This window comes from Chiloscyllium plagiosum, chromosome 9, assembly GCF_004010195.1.
Source record: "Chiloscyllium plagiosum isolate BGI_BamShark_2017 chromosome 9, ASM401019v2, whole genome shotgun sequence".
NCBI lineage: Eukaryota > Metazoa > Chordata > Chondrichthyes > Orectolobiformes > Hemiscylliidae > Chiloscyllium > Chiloscyllium plagiosum.
The window spans coordinates 31,797,211-31,811,163 of record NC_057718.1 but is presented as its reverse complement, the minus strand read 5'-3'; the positions used below and the strand labels follow the sequence as shown (position 1 = coordinate 31,811,163).

At 39.3% G+C, this 13,953-nt stretch overlaps 1 protein-coding gene across 1 annotated transcript in view; it reads left to right on the top strand.

The window, feature by feature from the left end:
• Positions 1 to 13,953, top strand: part of srbd1 (S1 RNA binding domain 1) — a 269,810-nt gene that overhangs the window by 119,787 nt on the left and 136,070 nt on the right. Inside the window, exon 16 of the mRNA XM_043695659.1 lies at positions 11,598 to 11,680. Coding sequence (XP_043551594.1) covers positions 11,598 to 11,680 — 83 coding nt within the window. The remainder of the gene's footprint in view (positions 1 to 11,597; positions 11,681 to 13,953) is intronic.

Genomic DNA, 13,953 nt, shown 5'->3' with positions numbered 1-13,953 from the left:
CATTATACACTTCCTGCTTTGCTTTGATGCAATGTCTCCTGTTTTACAGCATACATTGGTTACCCGTAGTTATTTTTCAAATGACTAGATTAGCAAATTGAAGGATCACTGGTTGAATTTAAACTATGGCCTGCAACTAACTTTTGCACATAGCAGTTCCATGTCTTGCTGCTGAGATCACTGTGATGGGCTGTAACTGTTACTGAGGAACGTTTCTATTTCAATTTTCCATTTGAACGTTTTGTATTTTGGAAATATTTGAAATAAAATGATGTGGACTTGATTTTTGGTGTGTTCGTTAATACTTAGCATGTGATTTTAACTCCATTCAATTGGACTGTTTTGCAATAGAACAGCCGGGCAGTGTTCTAATCGGAATGAGTAATAGCATTAAAGTATTGAATTTCAAAGCGTAATTTTTGGTGAGGTGAACTAAATGAATTAGGCATACAGCAGGTGTAAGCTTTTTAACCTTTTGAACTTGGTAGCTGCATTTCTGAATACACCCTACACAGTAATAAAAACAAATTTTCTGCTTACTTATTATCATAGCTCAGTTCACTCTTATCTGAACCGTTGCAAGTCAGAAAATAGTTTTTGGTTTTGTTGAATGAAGATCAAACCATTTAGGTATAAACCTGTTTGATGAAAATTGTCTGTTTGAAGATGCCGCTATAATTGAGCCCTTTAAATTTATCCGCTTGAATTATTGACATTTTTTGGGCTTTGAGGATGCTACTTGTTTAAACTAGTTTGCTTATTTCAGGAGGTAAAAATGATGCAGCAATATTTTTAAATGGTTTTTAAATATGTTCATTAATATTCTGTTTCTAGTATGTTACTTGTGAAAGAGGAGGATGTTTATTAAAAATATCTATTATATTTGCATTTATTGAATGATTTAAGCAACTGGTTAATCATGCACTTTCTCATAAAAAGTTAGTACATGATTTTAAGTGCAATCTATACACTGGCATCATCTCTGCTTGTATAAGTTGCATTGAGCTAAAATAGAATAAATGTAATATTCGTATGGTTGAGAAGTGTATTTGATGCTAGTCAAGAACTTTCTTGTGATCAGGAACTGCAAGACCAAAATCTGGTAATCTGGAATAATGAGGTCAAATGGGCCAAAGGTCACCTTCATTCAAACCTATCTTGAGATCTAGCTTCATGTTGTCCCCAGATTGAGTGCACCTATATCAGTAAATCACTAAAACAAAAAATGCCTTGTAGAGAGGTTGCACTTGTAAGTCTCTGCTTACTTTCTGTATCACTTGCCTAATGCATCTTCTCAATCATAATTTATTGACAGTACCAGTTTTCATAAAATATCTTGTCTATTGATTATTCACAAACAATGTTATACCTGTGTTTAAAATATCAACAGAAAACAAAGGAAATGCTACCTTCAGGGGTATTCATTTGTACTGTATTGACAGCTTGACTTGAGATAATTGCTGAAAAACATGTTGCTGGAAAAGCGCAGCAGGTCAGGCAGCATCCAAGGAGCAGGAGAATCGACGTTTCGGGCATAAGCCCTTCTTCAGGAATGACTACTGGTTGTCCTGGTTGGGTCCAAATTTTGTTGGTCTGACCGTAGTCCGGAGTCCATGCGGGGTCAGTCGGTTCCGTAGACAGGTGCTGAGGAAGGAGATGTGGCTGTGGTAGCGAGCCTGTTTGAGGACGTGGCTGAAGAGCTTCAGGGCAGAGGAGATGACCTGGGAGGTGCAGTGAGAGAGGGACTCACTGAGATCCTTGTAGAGGGAGGAAGAGAGCTTCTTCAAGGAAGGCATCCTTGCAAGAGGATTCGCAGTAGGTTAAAATCAACTAGGAGAAAGTGAGGACTGCAGATGCTGAAGATCAGAGCTGAAAAATGTATTGCTGGAAAAGTGCAGCAGGTCAGGCAGCATCCAAGGAGCAGGTGAATCGACGTTTCGGGCATAAGCCCTTCTTCAGGAATGACATAATTGGTCCATCTTTTTAAACCTCCTTGAAACTCCAAATCCTCTGAGATATTGGTGATCCTGTAATTCTTGTATCTTCAGCCTCCCTGATTTTAAATATTCCATTGTTGGCGCTGATGTCTTATTTTGTGTAGACGTTTAACTATAGAATTTTCTCCTGAAACCTCTACTACTTTATCTCCCTTAAAGTGTTTCTTAAAACCTATCTCTTTGCCTAAGGTTTTTGGTTAGCTGCCCTAAAATTGCATTGCATTGTATAGCTTGGTATCAGACTTTCTTGTGTGAATTAATGCCGCCATGATATCACTGAAGGGGAAAAGTCAAAAGCCATTCTAAAATATTGATCGCTTTGTTCATTCAAACTCCTTTCCTCTTAAAATGTTCACTTTTTTTTTCTCTAGTAATGACAACTTTTACACAAGCAAATGTCTTTTGTCAACCTGTCAAAAGAAAATTTGCAGATTCATTGTGGTTTTGATCACGCTAATTTTAACATGGAGTATGACATGCTTATCCATATCGAATGACTAGAAATAGATTGTTCTATACTTGTAAGTTGTATATGAATTGATTACATACTCAGTATGATTCTATCAGACTTATAATACATGACATTGCCTGTTGCAAGGCTGTAAAATTGTAGCTGTAAATGTTTGGACTATAATTTCTCAAAACAAGGAAACTGGTTTTTACTTTTGAATATGGAAGTGTTTTTGAGAATTGCATGTGTAGATTTATTTATTGATAACTTCAGTAATAAATTTTATCTACAAAATATTCCAGTTATGAATGTATCAAACATAAGACTTAAGATTTAAACATAAGATTTAAAGCATGGCTGCCTGACCTCATCAAATTTAGCACGTTTCGTTTCTTAAGTGGTAATTAAATAATATAATCAGTCCTGTACTATATGATATTCCTGGTGATCAAATAACTCGACCTTCTGGACTGTAGAATTACAAATAGCAATCTATGAACTCTGTGTTAATACCACTTTACTGAGAGTCATTATTGCTCAGGTCACCACACAATATTAATTGCCTACTTGGTCTAATTATCACACAATTCTTTGATTCATTGTTCTGAACGTTGGGACCTGGGATGGTAGTAAAAGGGCAAGACACCAGCTGTAAACAAAGATGTCTAAAGGATAACAACAATGAGATCTGACGTTCATCCCAGCATCATTCTCTTGATTTTTTTTAAGTGAATTTCCTCCTATAACCCGTAGCCTGAGCCTATTCTTAACATGATTAGTATTATCAGTGTTTTCTTTAAAAAATCAACAATGTTTCAATGTCCATATCCCTGGAGGTCAGAATTGTTAGGACTTTCTTTTTAAGGATTGCTATATCTCCTGCTTAGAGAAAATCCAGTTCAGATTGATACAGAAAATATATTATTTTTATAACAAAGGCTGTAGCAGATTTAGCATAGCAACTTCATTTGAATGTGGGTTTTTATTGTACTGCCATAATCTTTCTCTGAATGTCAAGAACATAATTATGGCTGATCGTAGTGTCAAACTTACTGTTTCTGATTTTACTGAATTCTTAGTATCCTGAATGTCATGTTGTACATTTGGACAGATCCACCACACAAGTAAAAACTGTGAAATGAGTTAGAATGCAGTAATCCAACCAAGCTTTCAGAGGATGTTCTAAACTGTCAAAATAGTTTATGGACCATATGGAATTAAAGCTTTGGATTGTTGCCTTATAATCACTTAGATGAGTTTTGCTAGACAAAACAATAGTCTGCTTCATCATCAATCTGTTGTTTCTTTCACTGTTTTCCATGTTGGCAATGGATCCACATAGATTCATTCTTACCTCATTCAACATAGCTGGCTCACATCTGATAACTATTTCTCCTTTGCTAACCATGTAGTCTTTTTTGATGTTGTCCCTTGTTCCGCCCTTGTTCACTTTGTCAAAATTTGATTGTCAGGACATGTCACTGTGAAGTTATCTTCCAAAGGCATATATAGGCATACCTTTGCCAGGATGCTTGATTCCTCAGCCATTGATGTAACTTTGAATTCCTCGTCCGTTGTAAAATTCTGGATAAACAAATATTTTCTCCAGCTCAACATTCTTAAAGTCAAAGCTGTCTCCTTTGTATTTTGCCAGAAATATTGCAATTTGACATTTGATTCTAGTCTCCTTCCTGCACAGCCATGGCATTCAACCCATGGATTCAACCCATGGCATCAAAATGATTTTCAAACCCTACATTCGGAGATAGTAAATTGCTGTTTTATATATATATATATTTTCCAGCTGCATTCATAGCTCGCCTGTCCTGCTGCTGAAGCCTTGATCTTTATAATTATTGATTTGATTTCACCAACACTGGAAAAATCTTCAGAAACTTCAACTCATCTGTCCTGTGTGGAATTCCTTACTAAGCAGCATTCATCTATTGTTCCTGACTGCTGAGCTTCACTGACTTCCCATCATTTTCAAATCCTTTTCCCAGTTTATTCTTCCTTCCAAAGCCTTGCTCAACATGTGCCCTGTATACCTCTTCCTCTGTTTCATCAGTGAACTTTCAATTCCAACTCTCAAGAATTCCCTTCCAAAGGTTTGTTGGAAGATCACTTTTCCGAATGATTCTTCTCCCAATATCTGGTCAGATCTATCCTCAAGATTCTGTACTCCACAAAGGTACTTTGTCGAATTAAAATTGCTGTGCAAGCAATTGATGTGTTGACTTAATGACAATAATAAAAACACAAGATGTAAGAGCAGAAGTAGGCCATTTAGCCCATAAAATCTTATCCAACAAACAAAAACATCATGATTGATCTGATAACTTTCAACTCCACTTTACAGTCCTTGATTCCCAAAATGATTAGAAAACTGTCTTCCTCAACCTTAATGACCCAGCCTCAATAACCCTCTTTGGTAAAGAATTCTGCAGATTCACCACCTATTGAGAAGAAAAATCCCCCTCATCTTAAATGGGCGACTTCTTACTCTGAGATTGTTTTCTCTTATCTAGGATAGTAATAATCTCTCTGCACCTAGCCTGTCAAGCTCCCTAAGAATCTTGTAAAGCTCAATAAAATTGCCTCTCGTTCTCCTTTTTAAAAAAAAAATGAATACATGCCCAACCTACTCAACCTTGCGTCATAATCCCTCCATTCCTAGGACCAACCTTATGAAACTAACTGGTGCCTTGTATAGTTTCAGCAAGACCTTGCTATTTTATACTCCATTCCCTTTGAAATAAAGTCCACATTCTATTTGCCTTCCCTATAACCTGCTAAATCTGGATGCTAGCTCTTTGTGATTCATGCACTAAGACCCCCAAATCCCTGTGTGCTGCAGCTTTCTGCATTCTGTATTTAACTAATATTCAGCTCTTTTGTCAATGTTTGTAACCTCTCATTTTCCCGTGTTGTATTCCATTTGCCAAGTTTTTGTCAACTTGCTTAACCTATCTATATTTCTCTGCAGATACCCTCACTACTTGACTTCCCTCCTATTACCTGCAAGCTTGGCTATAGTGCATTCACTTCCATCATCCAAGTCATTAATACAATTGTAAATAATTGTGGCCCCTCCAGCCTTGATACCTGTAGCAGTCCACTAGTCATACGTTTGCCATCCGAAACTGTCCCCTTTATCCCAACTTGTGCAGTGTCAGTATTTCCGTGTATCTGATGCCCTTGTACTTCTAGATGGTAGTGGTCTTGAGTTTCAAAGGTGTTGTTGAAGGAACCTTAGTGAATTTCTGCAGAACATTTCATAGGTGGTACACACTGCTGCTGCTATGAATTGTGGATGGAAGGAGTGAATATTTCTGGATGTGGTGCCAATAAAGCTGGCTGATTTGCCATATCTGTTGAGCTGCTTGAATGTTTTTGGAGCTGCATTCAGACAAATGGAGAGTATTCTGTCTGAGTTTGGCAAGTCTCGAGGTGACTTACTTGCTGCAGGATTCTGAACGTCTGACCTGCTCTTATAGCTACAATATTCATATGGCTAGTCTAGTTCAGTTTCTCGTCAACCGTAACCCTGAGGATTTTGATATCATTAAAAATCAAGGGGTTGACTATTAGGTTCTGCCTTATTAGATATATTCATTGCCTGGCATTTGTCATGTGAACCTTACAAGTGCCACTTGTCAGCCCACGCTTGGATCTTGTCCAACTCTTGCTGCATTTGAACATGGTCTGTCTCAGTATCTGAGGAGTTGTGATGGTGCTGCACATTGTGTATTCATTAGCATGCATCCCACTTCTGACCTTACAATGAAACAAGTGTGAGTGATGAAGCACCTCAAGATGGATGGACCAAGGGCAATACCCTGACCAACTCCTCCAGTGATTTCCTGCAGCTGGGGTGACTGACAACAGCCCCAGGTATCTTCCTTTTATACTGTGTATAACTCCAACTAGTGGCAGGTTTTCTTGCTGATTTTTGATCGGGCCCCTTGATACCACACTCGGTCAAATATGATCTTGATGTCAGGGGCAATCACTCTCACCTCACTTTGAGTTCAGCACTTTTGTCAATGTTGTACCAAGGTTGTAAAGAGGTTGGAAACTTAGTGGATCTGCCAGAATTCAAACTGTCAGTGAGCAGAATATTGCTAAACAAGTGTTTTTGATTACTGCGAGTAGATTAATGGGGCAGTAATTGGCCAGGGTGATTTTGTCCTGCTTTTTATGTACATAATGTACCTGCGCAATTTGCACATTGCTGGGTAGATATTACTATTGAAGCTGAAATGAAACACCTTGGTAGGTTCGAGAGTGCAAGTCTTCAGAGCTATTGCCAGATATTATCAAGGCTCATTGCCTTCACAATAACTTCAGCTGTTTCTTGATATCACATGGAATGAATTGGCTGAAGAGTGGCATCTGTGATGCTGCGGCCCCCTGAAGGAGACTGAGACTGAGATCACCCACTAAAGTGGCTAAAGGTTGTTGCATGTACTTCAGTCTCATCTTTTTGCACTGACGTGCTGAGGTGCTTTATCATTGAAAATGGGAATACTTGTCAAGTCAGTGATATGTTTAATTGACCTGGGCCATGCATGACTGAATGCAGCAGGACAGCAGAAATTAGATCTGTTATGTTGACTTAGCTCTGTCAATCACAAGCTGATAGATTTAATCTCAGAAATTGATTCTGGGCAGGTTGCTGAGTAGCACTGGATGACTATAATGGAGTTGGTGATAATACAATTAATCATAGATTAAGTATTTCTTTGGAAAGCAACAGAGAGCAGCAGTAAAGATTCTGAATTGAGGAAAAGCAAACTTTACAAAGCTGAGATGATCTAGCAGAAATGGCCTCGCTACTGCTGCTAGAAAGAAAGTCAGTTGCAAATCTAAAGTGAGATTCAGTAAGGACATTGTAAACTGTCCCCGCAAAGAAAATGTGTGGCACTGCCAAATCTCTAGTGTCTTTGTTATCTAGAAGCACAGGGGCTATAATAAAGCAGAAAAATAAAATGGCAATCTTAGAGTATCTGAAAAAAGTAATATTTTCACAAGCTTTGAGTACAGGATGAAATGTAAAAGGAAATTAGGAAAGTAAAGCATGGATACAAAAATAAATTGCTTGGTGAAATTAAGGAAAATCCAAAGATATTTTATAAATGCATTAAGAACTAAATAATTACTAAGAAAAGGATAGGGCCAATCAGAGGTACACATGCTAACTTGTGCATGAATGCAGAAGATGTGGGCACAGTTCCTTCTGAAAACTTTGTCTTTGTCTTCACATGGAGAGGGATCATGCAGACTTCCTACTTTAAGAGAAAGTATGTTAAATATTAGATAAAATAACTGTGCTGAGACGGGAAGTACTGGAGGGACTAACCTCCTCGAAGTGGCAAATCACCTGGGCCAGATGAATTGCGCCAGACTGTTAAAGGAAGCCAGTGAAGAAATAAGAGATGCTGAGATCTTTACTAATTAAGAGTAAGGTTCTAGAGAATTGGTGGTCTTGTACATTGTAGATATTTGTATTAAGAGTTCAGACATGTTATGATGCATGTCTGGAGCAGGTGGGACTTGAACTTGGACCTCCTGGTTCAGCAGTAGGGGCATAAACGCTGAGCCACAAGAATGGTTCAGTGCATGCTGTCTATGTGGATTTTAGTGAGCCATTTTACAAGGTCTCAAATGATACACCAGTAAGAAAAAAGAACGATTGCAAATGAGATACCAGAGAATGTGGCACATTGGATCCAAAATTGCCTTTGCTACAGCAAACAATAGCTATCAACTGATGGATAGAAAGTCATTTCTATTGGTGTTATCACAATCTCAATGTTGGGTCACTGGCTGTGCTTATTTGCTGGCAATGCAATAATTGACCAGGTAGTTTTCACGTGGCAGTTGAGGGTGAAGCAGATAGCTGTCCATTATAGAACAATATCAGTAGTTTGGCTGAATGGCAGAACAGCGGCATATGGAATTCAATTGAAAATGTGAGGTTATGCATGCCAATCCTCACTGTCAGTGTGTTTCTAATAATCAGCAAAGTGCAGGAAGAGTTCGTCAACGATGTTGTGAAGCAGCGCTTGTTCAGCAATAGTCTGCTCACTGACATTCAGTTTGGGTTCAGCTAGGGCCTGTTATGGCAACGCCAATTTGGCAATTTTAGTTAATTCCCAGAAAAATGCAACAAAATACTGGAAGACATGAACAACATTATTTAATAAGTTTATGATTGGGAAATTACTTTGAATATAGATAAATAAGAAGTGCATTTTGGTAGGAAGAATAGGGTGACATGGTGGCTCAGTAGCTAGCACTGATCCCTAACAGTACCAGCGACCCAGTCTTGAGAGGTAAATGTCTGCATGAAGTTGCACGTTCTCCCTATGTCTGTGTGGATTTCCTCCAGGTATTCTGGTTTCCTCCCACAATCGAAAGATATGCTGGTTAGGTGGATCGGCCATGCCAAATTGCCTCTGTGTCCAGGGATGTGCAGGCTAGGTGATTGGCTAGATAAAAGCAGCATTGAGTTAGAGAGTTGGATAGGGACCTCGGTTTGGCTGGGATACTCTTCAAAGTGTTGGTGTAGACTTGATGGGCCAAGAAATGGCATTTTCCATGCTGTAGGAATTCTGTGATTCTATGAATAATGATCCATTGTTTGGAGTCTCCATGGAATAGACATGCAGAGGGATCTGGGTGTATTAATTATGGATACATAAATTAGATAAATTAGGAAAAGGTACATGAAGGTGTCACAAGAAGTACAAGGATGCAATTATCAGTGCTGGGCCTCATTTCTCTTGGGGAAAAATGATGGCTATTTCCTTGTCCCATTGCACCATAAGTCATTAGGAGCAGAAATTGGCCATTCGGCTTGTCGAGTCTTCTCCACCAATTGATCATGGCTTGTATGTTTCTCGGACTGTATTCTCCTGCCTCCCCCTGTAATCATTGATCCCCACACCAATCGAAAACCTACCCGTCTCTGTCTTAAACGTATTCAATGATTTGTTCTCCATAGCCCTCTCCATCTATGAGTTTCACAGGTTCACCATTCTATCATTGAAGATATTCCTCCTCATCTCCGTTCTAAAGAGTCATCCCTTCCTTCTGAAGCTGTGCCTTTGGGTCCAAATCTCTTCGACTTGTGGAAACATCATTTCCACGTCCACTCAGGCCCCTCAGTATTCTGTAAGTTTCAGGATGAGATCCTCCTTCATCCTTCTTATCGCCATCAATTACAGCCCTGGAGTCCTCATCCACTCTGCATATGGTCACCACTTCATTTCCAGGATCATTCTTGTAAGTCTCCTCTGGACCCTTTCAACACCAGCGCATCCTTCCTTAGATAAAGGGCCCAAAACTGATCACAATATTCCAAATGTGGTCTGACCAAAACCTTACAGAGCTTCTGATCTTGTTTCTGATCTTGTATTCCAGCCCTCTTAAAATGAATGCTAAAATTTCCTTTGCCTTCCTACCTGCTAACAAAACCTTCATGTTAACTTTGAGAATCCAGAACTAGAGCTGCCAAGTCTTTCAGATTTCTGAAGCTTTTCACAATTTAGAAAGCAATATTTCACCTGCCACTTCTTTGGCAGTCTCTCAGAGCCTGTCCATGTCCTTCTGCAACCTCCCACTTCCATAACATTGTCTGTCCCTCCAACTATCTTTACGTCATCTGCAAATTTAGCAACAGTGCTCTCAGTTGCTTTGTCCTGATTGTTAATGTGTGGTTGTGGTCCCAACCCCTGTTGAACTCCACCAGTCACCAGCTGCCATCCTGAAAAATATCCCTTTATCCCTACTCTCTGCCTTCTACCAGTCAGCCAACTTTCAATCTATGTCAGTACCTTGCCCTTAACACCAGGCTCTCATCTTATTTGGCAGCCTCCTGTGCAATACCTTATCATAGGTCTTCTAGAAATTTACATAGCTGGCGTCCATTAGATCGCCTTCATCTAACTTAGTTGTTACCTCCGCAAAGAATTCTAACAGATTTGTCAAGCATGACCTCCCCTTGACAAAGCCAAACCAACTCAGCCCTATTTTACCATACACATCCAAGTATCCCGCAATCTCAACCTTAATAATGGGCTTTAAAATCTTACCAATGACAGGTCAGGCTAACCAGCCTATAGTTTACTGTCTTGTGCCTCCTTCCCTTCCTAAACAGGTGTTAGATTCGATGTTTCCCAGTCCTCTGGCAGCCTCCCTGACTCCAGTGATTCCTGAAAAATCACCACCAATGCATCTACAATCTTCTCAGCCATCTCCTTCAGATCTCTGGGGTGTAGTCCACCTTCAGACCTTTCAGCTTCCCCAGCATTTTCTTTTTATTGGCGACCATTACACTTACTTCTGTCCCTAACCATCATGAAGTTCTGGTTTGCTGCTGGCGTCTTCTACTGTGCAAACTGATGTAAAGTACCTGTTCAGTTCCTCCCCCATTTCTTTGTTCCCCATTACTACTTCTACAGCCTTATTTTCCAGCAGTCCAATATCCACGCTTGCCTCTCTCTTCCTTTTTAGACATCTTAAAAAAAAAAACTCTTGCAATCTTCTGTTAATGGTCTTTAAGGTAATGAAAAGCTTTGATCAGGTGAATGTATTTTAAAATATTATAATTTTGGGCAGTTCAAAACTGGGTGTCATAAATGTGTTTCTGAGGAATGCACCAGATCTTAAACGTTAACTTTTACTTCTCTTCACAGATGCTGCCAGACCTGCTGAACTACTTCAGCAACTTCTGTTTTTGTCATAAATGTGGAATGATCATTATTAAATGCAATTGGAAATTCATGGGAAACTTCTTTATCTAAAAAGTGATTGGAATGTGCTATCACTAAGAGTAGTTGAGGCAAATGTAGATGTAGTGATCTAACTGAACACATTGAAGCTTAAATGTTAGCAAAACGTGCTAAGTTTTAAGTTATTACAGGGTGGTTTTGTCAGTGCAAACTGTGCAATTATCCAATTCAATGCATTCCTCATTCATGAATTCGAAAGAGAATTTTAGTGAAGGTCCTCTTTGTTAAACCATGCTCACTTTGATGTAGTATCTTTATAAAAATTTGAAATGAAGCTGAAGGATAATTTGGACATTGTGAATTGCAAGCTGAGTTTTATCAGTAACGTGTTTCCTGTTTATTTTTCTTTAGTCTCCATAGCAAGGCGTGTTCAGGATCCACTAGCTGAGTTGGTGAAAATTGAGCCAAAACACATTGGAGTTGGAATGTACCAGGTAAGATATCCATGATCTGTTTTGTGAAGGCAATCTGCTTCACCATCAGCTGCTATAATAAAATGGACACTTTTGGAGCATGGCTTTATAATTAAACATCTGCCAGTTTTCAACGATTTTTATAAGATTTGCACAGTCAACCAAATGGCCAATAAATGTTCTAAAGCTTTTTTTGTCCTCCTCAGTAGGTTTTACCATAAATGATCCAGACTCTCAGAAATAGCTGCAGCTACCTTTTACAGTCTGTTAAAAAGCCATCAGATTTGCCCTGTAACACAATCCTCATAGCCTTTTCCTTTCGACATCATTACAGTGATGTGTTTCAGTGCTTTGTGTAAACTGGTACCGGATATTGATCCCATGCATATAAAAACCCTGTGCTTGCATCATTCACAGCATTATTTTCATGGTATTCCATCATTACTTATGTTTAAGTTTTGGTGAGCTAACATGTATGTTTAAATATTATCATTGTCATTCAATGGGTTTGAGTAGTGATGGTTCGTCAGTTATAAAATGGTGTACCATTGCCATAGGATATCAAAGTAAAATTGTCATCACATTTTGTTTTAAGATTCAGGAAATAGTTCCTTTCTTCTCTGCCAAGGTGAGTAGCCTACCCAAATGCACCATTAGTGATGCACACATTAATGTTATTTGAATTAATATTTATGAGTAGGTTGCAAATTTTCTTGGTTGGAGAGATTTTGAATTGTTTATAACATGATTCATTTCTGTAATTTATACTGAAACTAAATCCTTATCGAAGTAGGGTGCTCGTGAATTGTATTTTCTATTTGCAGCATTTTCTACCACACCCGGATATTTTTGACTTTCATCTTCTGAGCTGACCTTCTAGATAAAGTTTCTAATAGCAAGTTTCCTTAAGGGTAGTGAATTGTAAAATGCTGCTGTAGACAAGTAGTTCAAGCAGTGGGTCCCACCTGAGACCAAATCATACTATTGGTAGCAGTCACTAAGGGCAAATTGTACAATTACAAAGTAATTTGTTCAAACTATACTTTTAAAAAAGGCATCCAAATGGATTCATAGCCCAGAGGTCTGTGTGACAGCCTTCTAACTCATTACTCATGTTGGTTTGCACACATTGTCAATTCTGTGCTCAGTGTCAGCTTGGGTAACTCTGGAGACCAACCTGGCATAACAGTTTCTACTATGTTTGCTGTGGAGGAAGATCGTGGACTGGGAATGAACGCGCAGTTTTCCCTGGCCCCTCTTCTCGGCCTGCTGAATTTGTCATTTTTGCCCTCCTTCTCCCAATGCCCTTCCAAACGGTGAAACTCCACGTGTCAAGGTCTTCATCAACTGACTCCCAGTTGTCGGTTTCAATATCCATTATCTTCATAAACAAAATCAGAAATTGCTGGAAAAACTCAGCAGTCTGGCAGCATCTGTGGAGAGAAAGCAAAGTTAACGTTTTGGTTCCAGTGACCCTTCTTCAGAACTGACTGTGGCACAGAAAAGGTTGACACATATGCTCGAGAAGGGGTTGGGGGAACGAGGAAAGAATGAGCAATAGGTGGAGATGGAGTCCAGATAGAGAGAGAACAAATCAGTTGGGCAGAAAAAAGAATCTGGAAAAGTCCGCCTGGAAGAATGTAATGCTACTAATAGGGGCACTTTATCTGGGGTTCAATTCCACCTATCATTTACTCTCTTCCCCCTTCACTTGCCTTTTCTTTTTTCCTAGCTACGATCAGTTCTGAAGAAGGGTTGCTGGACCTGAAACATTAACTCTGATTTTTTGCCACAGATGCTCCCAGACCGGATGACTATTTTGAGAAATTTGTTTTGTTTCTATTTTAAAGTGTCTCTGTTCTTTTAGATTTTGCTCCATTATCTTCCTATCTCCCTCCCAGGTATGGTTGTAGTGGAAGTATGGACATCATTGTTTGTAAGCCAGTTGCCATTCCTACCTGGAGGCTACACAGCTCTCATCTGCCTGATGAAAGTAACTGGGCCAGTGCTGACATTGTTGGTTTAGCATGAGTGTTTGTTGATGGAATAGTACACCCCAGGATCTGCGAGTTAGAGTCATAGAGATGTACAGCATGGAAACAGACCCTTCGGTCCAACCCGTCCTTGCCGACCAGATATCCCAACCCAATCTAGTCCCACCTGCCAGCACCCAGCCCATATCCCTCCAAACCCTTCCTATTCATATACCCATCTAAATGCCTCTTAAATGTTGCAATTGTACCAGCCTCCACCACATCCTCTGGCAGCTCATTCCATACACGTACCACCCTCTG